At 37.0% G+C, this 20,065-nt stretch overlaps 1 protein-coding gene across 2 annotated transcripts in view; it reads left to right on the top strand.

The window, feature by feature from the left end:
• The window catches only part of PPP2R5A (protein phosphatase 2 regulatory subunit B'alpha), a 98,088-nt gene that overhangs the window by 45,550 nt on the left and 32,473 nt on the right, over positions 1–20,065 (top strand). For both annotated transcript variants that reach the window (XM_043924434.1, XM_043924433.1), the window contains exons 2-3: positions 14,768–14,964; positions 19,706–19,807. In XM_043924434.1, coding sequence (XP_043780369.1) covers positions 14,839–14,964; positions 19,706–19,807 — 228 coding nt within the window. In that variant the 5' untranslated portion in view covers positions 14,768–14,838. The remainder of the gene's footprint in view (positions 1–14,767; positions 14,965–19,705; positions 19,808–20,065) is intronic.

Below are 20,065 nucleotides of genomic sequence, written 5' to 3'. Positions count from 1 at the left end.
TGCATTTTAGAAATCCTGCAGTTTTGATCAGATTTCTTAAAGAAACCTATTAGGATTTTCTGGTAGTTTGCTGAGTATCATAGGTTCACATTATAAAATCCAGAGAACCTATTTCTAACTTGGGTACTGAAGGCAAGGGATTTCTTGGGCACTCACTCCTCCTACTGGAATGGTGATGCTAATTGCATTTACTATTGACTTACTGTGCTGTTGTATCTAGTTGAGCCTTCCAGTGCTGAATGGGACCTCAGGAGTCATTCTGGTTTAGCTTTCATTGGGAAAGAGTTTTACTGTTGTTCTTTAAAAAAAAAAAAAAACACATCTATGCAGGAGACCTGGGTTTGATCCCTGGGTTGGGAAGATCTGGAGGAGGGCATGGCAACCCCCTCCAGAATTCTTGCCTGGAGAATTCCCCATGGACAGAGGAGCCTGGCGAGCAACAGTCCATGGGGTCGCAAGAGTCAGACACGACTGAGCGACGGAGCGCACACACACACACACAAAATAAGTAGCTATCTTATTTTCTCACCAGAAGAGCCTTCTTTAAGATAGGGAGAAAAAGTATAGGGTTTTTAAGCTCTTAGATGCTCCCTCAGAATTTGCTTAGTTAGTGAGTAAACTGCACAGACAATAACTAAAAAAAATGTTATCTGTATGAAACCAGAATTTTTTAGTGACTGGACTTAACTTGTAGTAAAGGAGTATAAAATATTGACTCTAGCTTCAGAAATGATACATTTTTTCTGTTTAATTGGTCTTTGCCTTTGATTCACACTCACTGATAAAGGTGGAGAAGGAAGTAGCCCCCCACTCCAGTACTCTTGCCTGGAAAATCCCATAGATGGAGGAGCCTGGTAGGCTACAGTCCATGGGGTCGCAAAGAGTCGGATACAACTGAGCGACTTCACTTTCACTGATAAAGGATGTTCTAGAATTATAATTATTATCAGAAGATGATGATTATTTGAACTCATGGTTAATCCTGTGCCTTTAAACTTATAAAGTAAAAATGATGAGACAGTTTTTGTCATAAGCTCTGAATTTTGATTTAGCAAAGCTGGGTGTCTTTAAAACGATTTTCCAAACAGACTTTTCTAAAGATAAATATTTGTTGGAAGTCATAAGTAAAATAAAATATAACTTCTATAGGAATATATGCTTTTTTCCCACTTGCAGTACCATTCTTCTTTTAATTAGCCAGAGGAAAAATATTTTGTTCGCCTGCTGTGAAACTGGAAATATGCTTTGCTTTCAAAATCTAGTACAGAAATATTTTCCTCTTTGATGTTCATAGTGCTTAAATTTTAGGTGAACCATTGTAGAGGTTAAAATTTATTCAGTAAAGTTAATAAAACGATGAATACTTTTTCTTTTGAAATGTCTTTAGGAACTTGTGGTCTGGTGGGGTACATCTAGACATGTAAGCTGGTGGTTTCAGTTAGCGACAAGTGTTGTGATAAGAGTAAGCAGTAAAAGCCTAGGGGAGTGTCTGAGGGACCCAACTCAGTTTTGTGTGTGAGGAGAGATCAGGGAAATCTCCCTGGAGGAAGTGATAGGTAAGCTGAGACTTGCAAGGCTAGACGTATTAGACCAAGACAGATGGGTTCTAAGAGGCCTGCCAAGGACAACGTGGGCATCCTTAGAGGTAAGTAAGTGGCTGTGATGTAATTCATCTCTTTGCATGCTCATGGGCTGTGGCCATGGGATTCTCCAGACAAGAATACTGAAGGGGGTTGCCATGCCTTCCTCCAGGGGATCTTCCTGACCCAGGGATTGAACCCTGGTCTCCCGCATTGCAGATGGGTTCTTTACCATCTGAGCCACCAGGGAAGCCTGTGACTTTGATAAAGAATGTTAGAATAGGGAACTGGCTAGAGAAGAGATTGGAGCAACATGTAGGATCTAGGTAACAGCCTTGATGCTGTGTCCTGCAGTTATTCCTGACAGTAGTGTGAAGAATGTATTGGGAGATGACAGTGAAGAATCCTAGTTAATGCTGGCACAGTAATACAAGCAAGAGATAATGGTCTCCTTGTCTAAGTGGGGATGAGTGGTATCACAGCAGGGGCTTGGAAAGAGGAAAAATCAGTGATGATACATTCCTGACTTGGGCAACTAGTTGTATGGCAGCAGTTTACTGAAAGGGAAAAAGAGTAGAAGATCATATGTGGGAGAAGATAGTGGTTCTACATGTGGGACAGGTTGAACTACCTATGGAAATAGAAGTGAAGAGTCAAGTAGGAAATTAGATATTTGGATCTGGAGCTAAGTAGAAAGAGCTGCGCTAGGAATCAGCATTTAGAAAGTTTAGATTAAAGATGGTTTTTGAAGAGATGCAAGTAGAAGCAACTGCCTACTGGAAATGTATAGACCAAGAAAAGGGCAAAGAATATCATCATTTAGATGATGATCAGAGGAAAAGGAGCAACAGCTTGAGTGGAAGATAGGAGAGAGTAGGGACAAGGTGGTCAAAGGAAGAAAACGTTTTTAAATAGGGGTGGGGCTAGCAGCAGTCAGAAGAGCTGCTGACAGGTCAAATATATAAGAACTGAAAAGCTTCCATGGGTTTGGTAGTCTTCAGGCATCACTGGTGACTCAAGATGCATTTCAGAGGGTTGATGATCTTGAAACCAGAGTTCTCTAAGGTGGGGAGTGAATGGAAATGGAGAGCCAAGTCAGTAAGTATGGGCATCTCTTTCAAGAAGCTTGACAATTAAAAAAAGTATCACTCAAGCTGCTGGGTGGAGAATGGATTGTAGCAGAACTAGATTTTTAGAAGGAGGACCAGTCAAGAGTTTGTTTTAATAGGCTAGATGAGATATGATACGGCTAGGGCTGGGAAGGTAGCAGTAAAGATGGAGAAAAAGAGATGTGTTCAAAGTACAGCTAAGCTGGGACCTGTCAATGAATTGTATAGAGGAGATGGACAGACAAAGGTAGGTTATAGTCTGCCTTTAGACTAGAAGTTGAATACTTTAGGACCTAAGATCCATAACTTCCTTCCCAGTATTTAGGCAGTTAGTGCTTGGTTTTAATATTTATTGAGTGAAATAATGAAGCAAATGCTATTGATTGATTTAAAGAAAAACACCATTTTGTGCCATGCAGTAATTTATAATTTTATAATGATTTATAATGGAGTGCTAGTTTACATACAGCTCCAAATTGAGCATTTTGTTGATGAAGAAACCAAAACATATAGGTTATATTCTTGTGCAAGTCATTTATAACTTCATCTTCTCAATTAATTCCTCCTCTTTAATGTGAAGCTGAAGATATGTATTGTCTGCAGTAAAGCAAAATTAGCACTTTATTTTTTAATTTTTAGCACTTTATGTTCTAACAGTGCAAAGGAGAAATAGTTGAAAGCCTTACAAGAAAGATACTGATTTCTTACAGGACCTGGGCAGGTAGGCCAGTACTGAACATAGGTTTATCCAAGACCCTGTAAAGCAAAAGATCTTTACGTTTTAAATTCTTCTGGTATAAAAATGCTTTGTTGATCTTCTTTGCAGATCTTCCTTTTAGCACAGTTCTTCCATTTTTTAAGTAATGTAAAGTTTTTCTGTAGAAGAAATTGGAGAGTATCTGTTTTATGAATGAGTACTGAGAAGCAAGATGAAGTGAACTTTTAAATCGGTTAGAACATTTGTGTCAGCTAGATTTATAATTTGGTGTCTCTACTCAGTTAAAAGTTATAATCTGTAATTAGCAGCTTTGAGGAATTATGGAATTGTTATGGGATATCACAAACTTATTAGATTCTGTCCGCTTATTTTTTCCTCTCTGTTCCCTGCTGACACATGCTACGTACAAATAATTTTTGAAAAATTTTTTTTTACCTGTGACCACGTTAACATTGTACTTTCTAATCATTATTTCCCAATTCAAGGAAGGAAAATAAATTGGAGTCAGATAACTGAGACTTGAATATAATAAAAGTCAGTTGGGCCAATTCATCTTATCACTTGACTGATATTATTCTCCTGCTAAATTCCCCCCAAAAACTGAAATTAGACAATATGTCATCTCATTAAGTAGTTATCTACATACATTTGTGCTCCCAGACTAAATTTGAATCCGAAGTGGAAATAAAGTAGCAAATGTAACAGTGAAATATTTTTAAGGTGCATTTAATTTTCACAATTGTGTTTTCTTAATTTCTATGATTCATGTAAGACAGGTTAAAAAAATAACCCAGCTTTTATCTACCTACCAGATACCTAGGCACTGATTTTGGTACTTCATAAAGTTTGATAATTCTGTTTTTAATTTGTACCACCTGGGTAAGCTTACACATAACATATTTTAATATTTTGAGAACTGCTTTTAAAAAAATCTAGAAAAGTAGTTTCTCCTGTGGAATAAGAATGACTATTTTAGGATACAATACTTGCAATGAGTCATGAGTAATCTCAGTTTTCATGGTTTTCTAAAATAAACTCATTTAAAGACTGTGCAATGAGAAATATCATATTCTTAACTTCCCTATTTTTTGTATAATGGCTTTATTATTTTTGTATAAACTTACAGACTCACTCTTAAAAAACAAGCCAAAAGAGAGTCTTAAAAGATAGAAAGTAAAAATCCCCAGCCAGAAGAAACTTCTAAAATTTTGAGCATCTTCTTAGATTTTCCTATTAGTGAGATCATATAATGTATGCTGTTCTATAATTCATTACTTTGACTTTAATAAAATATTATAAATAGCACATTTCTGAAACAGTGAAATCTGTTTAGAATTGTTTCTGAATATATTTTATTATTTTTGGAAATGCTGAGTCAAATAATTTTAAACCTTGATTATGAAAATTCCTTATATTATCCATAAAAGGAGAGGAAATAATTTCTAAGAGTAGTGGTACTTTATTTTAGGGAGATTATACATGGATCTCGTAGTAAATCTAATTAAAGGAATCCATTATCTTTTCAGAAAATATATACAGTATTTTATATATAATTTCAGGGTCCTTGAATTGTACTACTGTCACCACCACCCTGAAGCCCATCTCTGGTCAGATGAGGAGGGGAATGGGTAGGGTGTTTTGTGGACTACCATAGGCCTTGCTCTGGAAACTTCAACAACCCTGTTAAAGTAGGTAATCCTTTTTCTTAACACAATAGCAGGTGTTTCTCAGGGAGTGCAGGTAGGGTTAGCTAAAAGACGAAACTCATCACAGCTATCAGAACCATCTATAAAAATGCTTAATACTTCTTGTTCCCCAAAGGCCCCAAATGAAACAGTTCAGTTCAGTCAGTCACTCAGTCGTGTCCGACTCTTTGCGACCCCATGAACCACAGCACGCCAGGCCTCCCTGTCCATCACCAACTCCCGGAGTCCACCCACACCCATGTCCATTGTGTCGGTGATGCCATCCAACCATCTCATCGGACTCTGTCGTCCTCTTCTCCTCCTGCCGTCAATCATTCCCAGCATCAGGGTCTTTTCAAATGAGTCAGCTCTTTGCATCAGGTGGCCAAAGTATTGGAGTTTCAGCTTCAACATCGGTCCTTCCAGTGAACACCCAGGACTGATCTCCTTTATAGGATGGACAGGTTGGATCTCCTTGCAGTCCAGGGGGCTTTCAAGAGTCTTTCCCAACACCACAGTTCAAAAGCATCAGTTCTTCAGCATTCAGCTTTCTTTATAGTCAACTTTCACATCCATACATGACCACTGGAAAAACCACAGCCTTGACTAGACAGACCTTTGTTGGCAAAGTAATGTCTCTGCTTTTTAAAATGCTGTCTAGGTTGGTCATAACTTTCCTTCCAAGGAGTAAGCGTCTTTTAATTTCATGGCTGCAGTCACCATCTGTGGTGATTTTGGAGCCCCCCAAAATAAAGTCTGTCACTGTTGCACTGCTTCCCCATCTATTTCCCATGAAGTGATGGGACCAGATGCCATGATCTTAGTGTTCTGAATGTTGAGCTTTAAGCCAACTTTTTCACTCTCCTCTCTCACTTTCATCAACAAGGGTGCTTCTAAAAACCTTTACTGTATTTAATGAATAGTAGGCTTTATAATCAAATTAAGCAGATGATAGAGATATTCCATTTATTCTCCTAGGAGTCTGTTTTTCAGTATTCTGCTTCTCAAGGTTCTACATGCCAAGAAATCCATCTAATATGCCCCACTAACTTATCTTCCTTTCTTGTTCTTATCTACTTTAAAGTGGTTTTTTAATTTAAAAAAAATGGTAACAGTGAATTGTTTGAGATAAAGATTGAGCAGTTACGTCAACCCTTCTGTAGTGTAGTAATTCTGGACATACTCATATTTGAATGGTAGTTGAGTAAGACATGTTTAATATTTATGTTCTTTAAAGTTTTAGATAGTGTTCTAGGGGTTTTCTTAAAATGGTATATACAGTTGTATATTAGAATGCATTATCAGACTGGTAGGGTGCATATATTCAGATTCCTAAAATGTGATATCTACAATTTTCCCAGCATTTTCAATTTTAATGAAATCATAGACCCTTAACTAAGTCATATTTAGTTACAATGCTATGAATCATTTGTTAATAAACATTTCCGTTGTTACTTTGTAATAGCTTGATCCTCTAAAGTTTCAAATAAAAGCTGATTTTAGACTCCTGGTTATTAATGTTCTAGGGGTATTGCCAAAAAAAGCTACATGTCCTATATTCTGTGCCAGTTTCTTAAATTAGAATCTTGGATTGCATCCTCAGCGTGTCACTGTAGTGGTATTGCTGGGTTGCTATGATACGGAGCTTGTTCTATAATTTGTAGCATGAATCTTATATGAGAGCCTACTTAAGATTTCAAATATGTGAGCAGCAGTAATTGGGAGTATGTTACCTTTTTTCTTTTAAGAAAAATTATACCTATAAAACTGTTATTTCTGTTACGAGTTCTGATACCTAGACCTTCAAACTGTTCTTAGATGTAAAACAATGAACAACTTGAAATAATTTAGTCATCGCTAAGAAATTTAGTTTATCATATTAACTTTTATGAAAATGGACAAGAGAAAGATTTTATAATAATGAATATTTTAAGATTTCAATGTTCTCGGTATTTGAGGTCTTGAAAGAAATGAATGTAGACTAGGTTTTCTGATAATAGTCATTTAAGACAGTACCAGTAAAACCATATGACAAGGGAAAACTCCAAGCTATAATACTGTTCTGAGTGTAATTATTTTTATTCAGTAAACTGTTCTTAAAACCAGCCTTACATAGCCATTTTAATAAACCATTATTATCATCTCTTTTAAGAAAAATGTTATTGAAGTATAGTTTTTTTGCAATGTGTTAATTTCTGCTGTATGGCAAAGTGATTTAGTCATACATGTATATATATATATTAACTTTAATATTATGGTTTAATATTATGGATAATATTATATATTATCATTAATATTACGGGCTGTGATCAACCTAGACAGCATATTAAAAAGCGGAGACATTACTTTGCCAACAAAGGTCCGTCTAGTCAAGGCTATGGTTTTTCCAGTGGTCATGTATGAATGTAAGAGTTGGACTATAAAGAAAGCTGAGTGCCGAAGAATTGATGCTTTTGAACTGTGGTGTTGGAGAAGACTCTTGAGAGTCCCTTGGACTGCAAGGAGATCCAACCAGTCTATCCTAAAGGAAATCGGTCCTGAATATTCATTGGAAGGACTGATGTTGAAGCTGAAACTCCAATACTTTGGCCACCTGATGCAAAGAACTGACTCACTAGAAAAGACCCTGATGCTGGGAAAGATTGAAGGTGGGAGAAGAAGGGAATGACAGAGGATGAGATGGTTGGATGGCATCACTGACTCGATGGACATGAGTTTAAGTAAGCTCCAGGAGTTGGCGATGGACAGGGAGGCCTGGCGTGCTGCAGTCCATGGGGTCATGAAGAGTCAGACTCGACTGAGTGACTGAACTGAAACTGATTATGGTTTATCACAGAATATTGATTATAGTTCTCTGTGCTATACAGCATGACCTTGTAGTTTATCCATCCTATATATAATAGTTTGCATCTGCTAATCTCAAACTCCCAATCCTTCCCCTCCCCACTCTCCCCTTCCCCTTGGCAACTACAAGTCTGTTCTCTTTATCTATAGCCTGTTTCATTTAATATGTTCATTTGTTTCATATTCTAGATCCCACATGTGAGTGTTATCATAGGATACTTGTCTTTCTGTTTCTAATGTACTTCATTTAGTACAGTAATCTCTGGGTACATCCATGTTGCTTCAAATGGGATTATTTCATTCTTTTTATGGCTGAATAATATTCCATTGTGTGTGTGTGTGTGTGTGTGCGTGCGCGCGTGCACACGTGCATGTGTGTGTATATATAAAATACTACAGCTGCTTTACCCATTCATCTGTTGATGGGCAATTTTGATTGTTTCCATGTCTTGGCTATTGTAAATAATGCTGCTATATGAACATAGGTGTGCATGTATCTTTTCAAATTAAACTTTTGTCTGGGTATATACCCAGCAGGGAGATTGCTGGATCATATGGCAATTCTAGTTTTTTGAGGAAACTCCATACTGTTTTCCATAGCAGCTGCACCAATTTACATTCCCATCAACAGCGTAAGAGGGTTCCCTTTTCTCCACACCCCCTCCTACATTTATTATTTGGACTTTTTGATGATGGCCATTCTGACCTGTGTGAGGTGGTACCTCATTGTAGTTTTGATTTGCATTTCTCTAATAATTAGTGATGAGGAACATCATTTCATGTGCCTTTAGGCCATCTGTATGTCTTTGGAGAAAAGTCTACTTAGGTCTCCTGCCCATTTTCCAGTTGGGTTGTTTTTTTGTTACTGAATTATAGAAGCTGTTGGTTTAATATTTGTTTATTTTAGAAATTAAACCCTTGTTGGTTGCATCATTTGCAAATATTTTCTCCCACTCCATGGACTGTCTTTTCATTTTGTTTATGGTTTCCTTTGCTGTGCAAAAGCTTATAAGCTTGATTAGGTCCTATTTGTTTTTGCTTTTATTTCGGTTGCTTTGGGAGACTGATCAATCACTGATATTATTTTTGTCAGAAAAGAAAAGAAAGTTAGTTGCTCAGTCATGTCTGACTCTTCGCGATCCTGTGGACTGTAGCCTGCTAGGCTTCTCTAGGCAAGAATACTGGAGTGGATTGCCATTTCCTTCTCCAAGGGATCTTCCCAACCCAGGGATCAAACCCCAGTCTCCTGCATTACAGGCAGATTCTTTACAGTTTGAGCCACCAGGAAAGCCCCAATAAAATTTCTGTCAGAGAATTTTTTTAAAACTGTTTATTTTCTATTGTGATATAGCTGGTTAACAAAGAGTGTTGTGATAGTTTCAAGTGAACAAGGAAGGAACTCAGCCATACTTATGTATGCATCCATTCTCCCCCAAACTCCCCTCCCATCCAGGCTGCCACATAATGTTGAGCAGAGTTCCATGTACTATATAACTTAGGTCCTTGTTGGTTATCCATTTTAAATGTAGCAGTGTGTACCTGTCCTTCCCAAACTCCCTTACTATCCATTCCCTCCAGCAACAATAAGTTCATTCTCCAAGTCTGTAGGTCTTTCTCTGTTCTGTAAATTCAACTGTATCATTTCTTTTTAGATTCTATATATAAGGAATGTCATACAGTATTTCTCTATCTATGTCAGAGAATGTTTTGCCTGTGTTCTTATTATTAACTCTTACATGATGGTTTTTAATTTTCATTTACATGTTCCATGAAAATTTCCAATTTAGTATGCTAAATTAGTATAGGCAACATAAAGACAAAACAAGAATATTCTAAGCATCTGTTGTAAACATACATTTATGGTGGAATGAAGTTTATGTGATTATTATGTGTATATGATCGTTAAACTGTAATTGATCTTTAAACTTTTACTATCTTTGAATAATATCTTAGGTATTTGACATATAAAAGTATTTTAGAGATCAGGACTGGATTAAATTTTTTTCCATTTATTTTTATTAGTTGGAGGCTAATTACTTTACAATATTGTAGTGGTTTTTGTCATACATTGACATGAATCAGCCATGGATTTACATGTATTCCCCATCCCGATCCCCCCTCCCACCTCCCTCTCCACCCGATTCCTCTGGGTCTTCCCAGTGCACCAGGCCCGAGCACTTGTCTCATGCATCCAGCCTGGGCTGGTGATCTGTTTCACCCTTGATAATATACATGTTTCGATGGGGTTCTCTCTAAACATCCCACCGTCGCCTTCTCCCACAGAGTCCAAAATTCTGTTCTGTACATCTGTGTCTCTCTTTCTGTTTTGCATATAGGGTTATTGTTACCATCTTCCTAAATTCCATATACATGCGTTAGTATACTGTAATGGTCTTTATCTTTCTGGCTTCCTTCATTCTGTATAATGGGCTCCAGTTTCATCCATCTCATTAGAACTGATTCAAATGAATTCTTTTTAATGGCTGAGTAATATTCCATGGTGTATATGTACCACAGCTTCCTTATCCATTCATCTGCTGATGGGCATCTAGGTTGCTTCCATGTCCTGGCTATTATAAACAGTGCTGCGATGAACATTGGGGTGCACGTGTCTCTTTCAGATCTGGTTTCCTCGGTGTGTATGCCCAGAGGTGGGATTGCTGGGTCATATGGCAGTTCTAATTCCAGTTTTTTAAGAAATCTCCACACTGTTCTCCATAGCGGCTGCACTAGTTTGCATTCCCACCAGCAGTAGGTCTGCTTTTCTTGAGTTTCCGTAATTCCTGGATTCCATTCCTTTCCCTCTCTCCCTATTGCTGTGTCATGTCCTCAGAATTTCCTGTGAAAGGTTGTTTGAGGGTGCTAAGTTTTCCAAGGAGTTGCATGTCTGAAAGCGCCGTTTTTGAACCTGTATACCTTGTTGATACTTGGCTAATTACAGCGCTCTAGATTGGCATAAGAATTCTAATGGCAGAGTCCCATCATATGCTGGCTTCTTCCTTGCTGGTAAGAAATCTGGTGGAGATCTGCCTCTGGTTCTTTTGTGAGTGACTTTTTTTAATTTGAAGGCTTTTAGTCTTTTTACCTGGGCATCTGAAATTTCAGTGTTAGCTAAATTATCCCTTTGTTTTGGTTTTGTGATTTTTTTTTTTCTGTTTATTTAGTTTTCTTTCATGTTAAGGTCTTTTCCTTGAATATCTGGTGATTCTTTATAATCTATTGATATGTATGAGTGAACAAAAAAATGACTTTAGAAGTTGGGTGGGATTTATTAATGGTCTAGTTTTGTTTACAGTAATTGGGCAGGGAACTAGTTAAAAGCTAAAATGTATGAATATTTCTCTGGGACTGTTTGGTTTCTTTAGGAGCAACTTTCCAAGTTTGGTTTTTCTTTGTGTTTGCTTTTTTTTTGGTGGCAGCGGGTCTTTTTGTTTTTTCCTGGAGCATGAATGACTGTCTTTTGGAATGGGGTAGTAAACTGTTTAGCACATAACAGCTTTATATACTGCCGCCCCCCCCCCCCCCCCCATTTTCAGTTCAGTTCCCATCCTCTATTTCACCTGGCTTTTCTGATCTGGAGTTCTGTAGGAACCTCACCTGTAATCCCTTTTTCTGTTTATTCTAGGATGTGACTTCCTCTCTTTTAGTTTTGTCACTTACCACTTCATATACTTTAAATTTTCTAGAAATTTGACTAAGTCTGTTGCATAGGGGACCATTCTTCTATTCTCTTTGATATTGTGAATTTCTCTCTCTCTCTGTCTCTGGCCTAATCATTTACAGTAAAGGGAAGGAGATAAACAAATTTGCCATTTTTAAGTAATATGCATTGTGATCGCTAAGTGGGTGAAGATGTAGAAGATAGCTGTTAAAGGAACACTTGATATTTCAAAGACAGTAGTCTTATACTTACTCTCTTTTCATTCTAGGTAATTTGAATCCCAGTTTCTTTTCAAGCATTCTTTGTGATCTTGGGCATACTATGTAGTGTGAGGTCTTATAGTATTAATACTTTACATATTGTAGAGCTGTGGTTTTCAATTTGTTTCTTGACTGAAAACTGTAATAAAAAACACATTTTACTTTACAGCTCAGTTCTCATATAGTGTTTCATAAAATAACACTCTTACATACAATATGCTGATATTTTATATTTGTTTTTAAATTCTGGTTGTGACCCTTGATTCTGTGTCTACCTAAGGCCATGCAAGGATCTCAGTAGCGGTGAGAATTTTTTAGTGGGATCAAGTTTCAGTCATAATAAAATAGAATACAGTTAAGTTTTTTAAAAATTCATCTTTCAGCCAAATTTAAACTAATTATGTGTTTTGCAAGACATACCTGATTTTTAGATGATTCCTTGATCATGTAGCTTTTCTTGTATCTCTAATAATTTACATGAAGAGCTTCTTATATTGGGGATTTAATAATATTTTTTAAAAGAGCACAATATCCTTACCTCTGATATTGATAACAATATCAGAGGTATTTTGAAGCAATGACAATAAGTATGACTATATTGATATTTCAAGTCTATTACATTGGCCTAGTAAAAATACTCAAGTAAAAACAATATGTGACCTTACCACCTGAAATTAAGACATTGCCATATTGAAACACCACTGAGTATGCTTCATTTGCAAGCATGCTTGTAATAGGGAAACTGAAGTATAACATGATCAATGTAGACACTGTCAGTACTTTTTACATTTAGTGAACAAAATTATTATACATTCTTTTTCTCACAAATTACTTTTTACTCATATTTATGAAATACAGCCAGGCTGTCGTCTTATTTTTTCCGCTTATTGAAATAAATTTTTTGTCTCTTTTTCTTATGAGAAAATTCTGAAAATTGATGTTTCAGAAAGATCCCTAAGACTTAGGCTATATTAAACATCTGCAAGTGCAAAATATTTTCTAATTTTTGAATGATGTAAACATTGATCTTTTCTTACTAGGATAACCATTATAAAAATGTTTTTGACCGATGTAAAAATGTTACATGTCTTGAACCTAGAAGTAGGCCAACCAACAGTAGACGACAGGAGCATCCTCTCTTCTCTCACTTAAACCTTTTACAATCTGATCAACTCTTCCACCATTGTTTTACCTTGGCTTCCAAGAGACTCAACACAAAGTGCTTAAATACAGCAGTCAAATACCTTGTATAGCTTTCCTCCTTTTAATTAATCCTGATTTTATTTTTAATTGTTCTGTTTATATTTAATCTTGCAAGCACTCTCAAATTCTTTTTGACTCCAGGTTATATAGAAAATAGATTGTGTGGGTGTGTATATGTGTGTATATATGTGTGGTAAACAGCAATATCTTTTACATTTGTTTGTTGCCTGATAGCATTATTTTTTAAGGTTTTATATCTTGCCTTTTCAACTTGCTTCTAAGCTCTTGAAGACAGGAAATCATCTCTAACTTTCAAAACTAGCCTCAAAGGACTGCTTTAAAAGTTAAATAAATAGACATAGGAAACACTTAGAATTGTATTTGGCATGAAGGAAGTGCTAATGTTTTGTTATGTAGCACGCAGACTCTCCATAGAACATGTACTTATAGGAGGGGTTTAGGTAAGAAAAGATTTTTCTATTCCCCAGTACCTACAAAAATTTGAGGACTGGACATTTCTATTTTAACTCAGTCCAAACAAGTTGAAATGTTAACTTCTTTCTAAATACATCTAATGTTTGGTAAAATCCAAAGGTGACCTCTCCCATCCAAATATTAGGTAATGCTGGGACATAATTCTGGAGGAGAAAGCAACTTGAAAGAAGTCTTTAGACTAAGTAGCACATTACTGAATGGAGAAGCTATGAAAAACATGAATTTCTTCTGAGAGGAGGTTGAAGAGATAGGTGCCCAGAAAAAGAAACTTCCTTTTTATATGTAACATGTTCCTGAATCTACTATTTGCTAGTCTTGAAGATCATATTGTGTCTTCTGACATGTTAGCGGTAGGCTACTAGCCTGTTATGTAAGAGAACCCCATGGACTTTAGCCCACTAGGCTTCTCTGTCCATGGGATTTCCCAGACAAGAATACTAGAGTGGGTTGCTATTTACTCCTCCAGGGGATCTTCCTGACCCAGGGATTCAACTCGAGAATCCTGCATTGGCCAGTGGATTCTTCAGCACTGAGTCAACCTGGGAAACCCTCTATATATCCCATGTTAGTAGTAAAAGAGATGAAAAAGAAAGCCTGCTCAATGAATGATCCTTGCCCTTGAGGAACCTTCTCTGAGTTGGAAAGACCCCTTGGAGTAGGGCACTAGTAGGTGGTGGTGATGGTGGTTGTTTAGTCTCTAAGTCATGTCTGACTCTCTTGCGACCCCATGGACTGTAGCCCGCCAGGCTCTTCTGTCCATGAAATTTTCCAGGCAAGAATACTGGAATGGGTTGCCATTTCCTACTCCAGGAGATCTTCTCAACCCAGGGATTGAACCTGTGTCTCTTGAGTCTCCTGTGTTGGCTGGCAGATTATCACCACGTCATGTGGGAAGCCCTAGGATGTCACAGCTATAGTCTAAATGATGAATGTGTGAGTCATTAAAGTGGCAGAGGGAGTGACAAGAAGAGGACAGATTCCAGATAAAGAAATGGAATCAATAATATTTAATGATTTATTATGGGTAGTGAGAGAGGAGGAACGTAAAATTTTATTCCTGGCATGAATAATGGGATTATATGGTAAATTTCTCAGTAGGCTTGTGAGAGAAATTTTACTTTATGTATGTGAATAGTTTCTACACAATAGTAAACATATGAAGGTAACTTCTGAGTAGGTCATTTCTAAGTTTCTCTTTATTTTTATTTATAGATGCCACCTCAAATGAACAGCAAGAGCTTTTCTGTCAGAAGTTGCAGCAGTGTTGCATACTGTTTGATTTCATGGACTCTGTTTCAGACTTGAAGAGCAAAGAAATTAAAAGAGCAACATTGAATGAACTGGTTGAGTATGTTTCAACTAATCGTGGTGTAATTGTTGAATCAGCGTATTCTGATATAGTAAAAATGGTAAGCTTCTAGACTTTAAGTTCCTCAGATTTATATAAATTCAAGTAAGATCTGAGGTGTAATTATAATTTCATGAGATTGATTTTTAATAAATGTACGATAGTTGATGTACTCAAAAGAATGTTTTTTTAAAATGATCCATTTGAAAGATACATTCCAGTGATGCTGTCATTGCTTTATAATAGTTTGGAAATTCAGTAGCCACAATGACTGGTGGCTACCACATTGGAGAGTGTGGATATAGGGCTTAGGAGAAAGACGTAAGCTCAAGATTATATGGGTTGGTAATTAATGTCATGCAGCTGAATGGAGAAAGAAGATCTAAAGGGGGAAGAAAAGACTAGTGAAAAAATATGGGGCTCTCCATATCTCAGAAGTAGATAAGGGAGTCAAATCTAAACCACTCTTATTTAGGACATTTTGATATCATACATGTAGATTCTGTAGCACTGAATTGTAATCAAAACTCAGGACCCTTAAGTTAAATGATATAAACAAACATTTGAAATATCTGATGTGAAAAAAAAAAGTATTGAAGAAAGATTGTTTAGGGTACTATTTATGAATTATTTAACCATATTCTTCAAACTGTAGAAATTTGTTTAGGACATATGATTTTTGTATTTTAGTGCATAACAAAATATAAAAAATTCATTTGGAATAATTAGAGTCACCAGGCACACAGTTTAAACTTGTGTTGGTTATAAAAAATTTCAAAAGAGTCAGATATGACTGAGCTACTAACACACAGAAGGTTATAGCAAGTATGATCTAAACTAAAGTATACTCTTTGCATTGGTCACTTAAGAAGGCTTTCTTATCTCTACTTGATATTCTCTGGAACTCTGCATTCAGTTGGGTATATCTTTCCTTTTCTCCTTTGCCTTTTGCTTCTCTTCTTTTCTCAGCTATTTGTTAGGCCTCCTCAGACAACCACTTTGTCTTCTGGCATTTCTTTTTCTTGGGGATGGTTTTGGTCATCACCTCCTGTACAGTGTTACAAACTTCCATCCATAGTTCTTTGGGTAGTCTGTCTACCAGATCTAGTCCCTTGCATCTATTCATTACCGCTACTGTATAATCACAAGGGATTTGATTTAGGTCGTACTTGAATGGCCTAGTGGTTTTCCCTACTTTCTTCAATTTGAGCCTAAATTTTGCAGTAAGGAGCTGAAGATCTGAGCCACAGTCAGGTCCAAATCTTGTTTTTGCTGACCATATAGAACTTCTCTGTCTTCGGCTGCAAAGAATATAAGCAGTCTGATTTCAATACTGGCCATCTGGTAATGTCAATGTGTAGAGTCATCTCTTATGTTGTTGGAAGAGGGTGTTTTGCCAGCATATGCTGGGTCATAGAAAAAGTAAGGGAATTCCAAAAATAATCTACTTCTGCTTCATTGACTGTGCCAAAGCCTTTGACTACATGAATCACAACAAACTGTGGAATATTCTTAATGAAATGGGAATCCCAGACCATATTACCCACCTCCAGAGAAACCTGTATGCAGGTCAAGAAGCAGTTGTTAGAACTGGATATGGAACAACAGACTGGTTCAAAATTGGGAAAGGAGTACATCAAGGCTGTATGTTGTCCCCCTGCTTATTTAACTTACATGCAAAGTACTTCATATGAAATGCTGGGCTAGATGAATCACAAGCTGGAATCAAGATTGCGGAGAGAAAAATCAACAATTTCATATATGCAGATAATACGACTTTAATGGCAGAAAGTGAAGAGCAACTAATGAGCCTCTTGATGAAGGTGAAAGAGGAAAGTGAAAAAGCTGGCTTAAAACTCAACATTTAAAAAACTAAGATCATGGCATCTGCTCATATCACTTCATGGCAAATAGATGGGGAAACAATGCAAACAGTGACAGACTTTATTTTCTTGGGTTCCAAAATCACTGCAGATGGTGACTGCAGCCTGAAATTGAAGGATGCTTGCTCTTTGGAAGAAAAACTATGACCTACCTAGACAGCATGTTGAAAAGCAGACACATTACTTTGCCAACAAACGTTCGTCTAGTCAAAGCTGTAGTTTTTCCAGTAGTCATGTGTGGATGTGAGAGTTGGACCATAAAAAGTGCTGAGTGTCAAAAAATTGATGCTTTTGAACTGTGGTGTTGGAGGAGACTCTTTATTTATTTATTTATTTTAATTGGAGGCTAATTACTTTACAATACTGTAGTGGTTTTTACAGTACATTGACATGAATCAGCCATGGGTGTTCATGTGTTCCCTTGGACAGCACAGAGATCGAACCAGTCAATGCTATAGGAAATCATGCTGAAGCTCCAATACTTTGGCCACCTGATGCAAAGAGCTGACTTATTGGAAAAGACCCTGATCCTGGGAAAGATTAAGGACAAGAAGAAAGGGGTGACAGAGGATGAGATGGTTGGATGGCATCACTAATGGACATGAGTTTGAGCAAGCTCCAGGAGATGAAGGACAGAGAAGCCTGGTGTGCTGCATTCCATGGGGTTGCAAAGAGTCAGACACGACTTAGCTACTGAACAACAACAAAATAAACTATACTAACATATTTGAGTCAAATTATTCTGTAATTTGCCGTATGTTAATAAATTCTGGGATTTAATTTGTTTTCTCAAGCATAAAGGTGTGTGTGTGTTTTGTTTTTTTTTTTTTGTCTTTTAAAAAAATTTCTTTTAACTTCTGGGTACTTCATTTCTAGTTAAGAAGCCTACTCACTCACTCAGTTGTTTAAAGCTTTTTGGTGTATTTGCAATATACAGTTAATTTTATTGGTGGCTACAAGGTTTACTTTTTCTTTTACTACAAACAATAATGTATGATTTCAAAGGCAAATTATGCCCTTCTTTGGGATGTATTCCCTTTTTGAGTTCTAGCTATGACTTTCTGCCACTTGTGAAATTGATATTTATTAAATTGTCTATTGGCTCTTCCCCATATACAGGTTTTGAGTTTTAGAAAATCAAATTTTAGATTTTTACTTTCTAAGTCTTACGGTTGTGTGTGTGTGCATGCTAAGTCAGTTTAGTTGTGTCCAACTCTTTGCAACCCTGTAGACTGTAGCCTGCCAGGCTCCTCTACCCATGGGATTCTCCAGGCAAGAATACTGGAATGGTTTCCATGCCCCACTCCAGGGTATCTTCCCAACCCAGAGATAGAACCCACATCTCGTGTGTCTCCGTGTGAATATGCTTTGCAGGCATATTCTTTGCTGCTGAGCCACTGGGGAAGCCCCTTATAGTTAAAGTAATTGACAGTTAACAGTTATTTGGCATACCATAGATGACTTTATTTTTCTGGGCTCCAGAATCACTGCAGATGGTGATTGCAGCAATGAAATTAAAAGACGCTTACTCCTTGGAAGGAAAGTTATGACCAACCTAGACAGCATATTAAAAAGCAGAGACATTACTTTGTCAACAAAGGTCTGTCTAGTTAAGGCTATGGTTTTTCCAGTGGTCATGTATAGATGTGAGAGTTGGACTATAAAGAAAACTGAGCACCGAAGAATTGATGGTTTTGAACTGTGGTGTTGGAGAAGACTCTTGAGAGTCCCTTGGACTGCAAGGAGATCCAACCAGTCCATCCTAAAGGAGATCAGTCCTGGGTGTTCATTTGTAGGGCTGATTTTGAAGCTGAAACTCCAATACTTTGGCCACCTGATGCAAAGAGCTGACTCATTGGAAAAGACTCTGATGCTGGGAATGATTGAGGGCGTGAGAAGGGGACGACAGAGGATGAGGTGGTTGGTGGCATCACCAACTCAATGGACATGGGTTTGGGTGGACTCCGGGAGTTGGTGATGGACAGGGAGGCCTGGCGTGCTGTGGTTCATGGGTTCGCAAAGAGTTGGACATGACTGAGCGACTGAACTGAACTGAAGATGCCACTTCATAAGAATCATTGTGAATTTGCTTACACCACCAAACAACACTTGTCTCATCCTATTCCCCAAATAATTTATCTTAAGTGACTGATGCCTCAAGTGTTAGGGCTTTACGTGTTTACTGAACCATTTGGTCTATCAGTCTGTTCATCATTCTTCAGAGAATTTTGAGTTGGGCTCATAATCTATTCTTTACTAGAGAAGAAGGATTGTAGCGTACTTTGGTACTAAGACAATGTGAGAGATGAGTTATAATCTAAAATGAAGAGTTTCAAAGCATACCCTTATTTCAGAGAGATCAGTATTTTTTAAAAGGCTCAGAGTAAATGAAATCAAATCATCTAAATCAAAGCATCATGGGGTATTATAAACTACGTCTGTAATGGCTGTGAAAATGTTATACCCCCATCCTGTGGAGTGTGTATAAGAATAGAGATATTTACCAAACGCTTTTGAGTTATAAGGTAAGTAAAAGTCTGGGTTAAAGTATAGGAGAAATTGTGGAAAGATGAATAAGTTAGGGATAGGGAGAGTTAGGAACTTTATGCTCCCCTCCCCCAATTTCCTCCCCTCCACTTTTTTTTTTTTAAAGCAGAACTTTGAAAAACAAAAATTTGTAATTTAAGGAAGCAGAATCTGGAGGTAGTCTGTATGAAATTTGATGTCTGTAGAGATCAGAGTTACGGGGTAGAGAAAAGAAAGAAATGGCTGCCTTCATATCTTGAAGAGGTTTATAGGTTTTCAGTTAAACTTACAGTCACAACTTTTTTCTTAATGTTATCTTTAAAATATTTCATTTTGCATTTTTAAATTTAACTGAACAACAGAATAGAAGTCTAAATGTATTTTTCTTTACAGATCAGTGCTAACATCTTCCGAACTCTTCCTCCAAGTGATAATCCGGATTTTGATCCAGAAGAGGATGAACCCACACTTGAGGCCTCTTGGCCTCACATACAAGTATGGACCATAATTTTATGTTGACAATTTTTACATTTATGCTGTTCTTCTGAAATCATGGAACTCTGTTTTAGATTTGAGTGTCTATTTAAAGTACTAGATTTTTAATACATTTTCTTAACATTTCCTTTTCCCAAAGTACTGCTTTTCATTTTTTTTTTTTACTGTAAATTACACTTAACATTTACCTTTTAAACTGTTTTAAAGTATATTCCATAGCATTAAGTACATTCATAATGCTATGCAGTTATCACTGTT

This window comes from Cervus elaphus, chromosome 14 (assembly GCF_910594005.1).
Source record: "Cervus elaphus chromosome 14, mCerEla1.1, whole genome shotgun sequence".
Lineage (NCBI taxonomy): Eukaryota > Metazoa > Chordata > Mammalia > Artiodactyla > Cervidae > Cervus > Cervus elaphus.
Note: the sequence above shows the minus strand (reverse complement) of the source record. Positions and strands in the feature narration are given on the sequence as shown.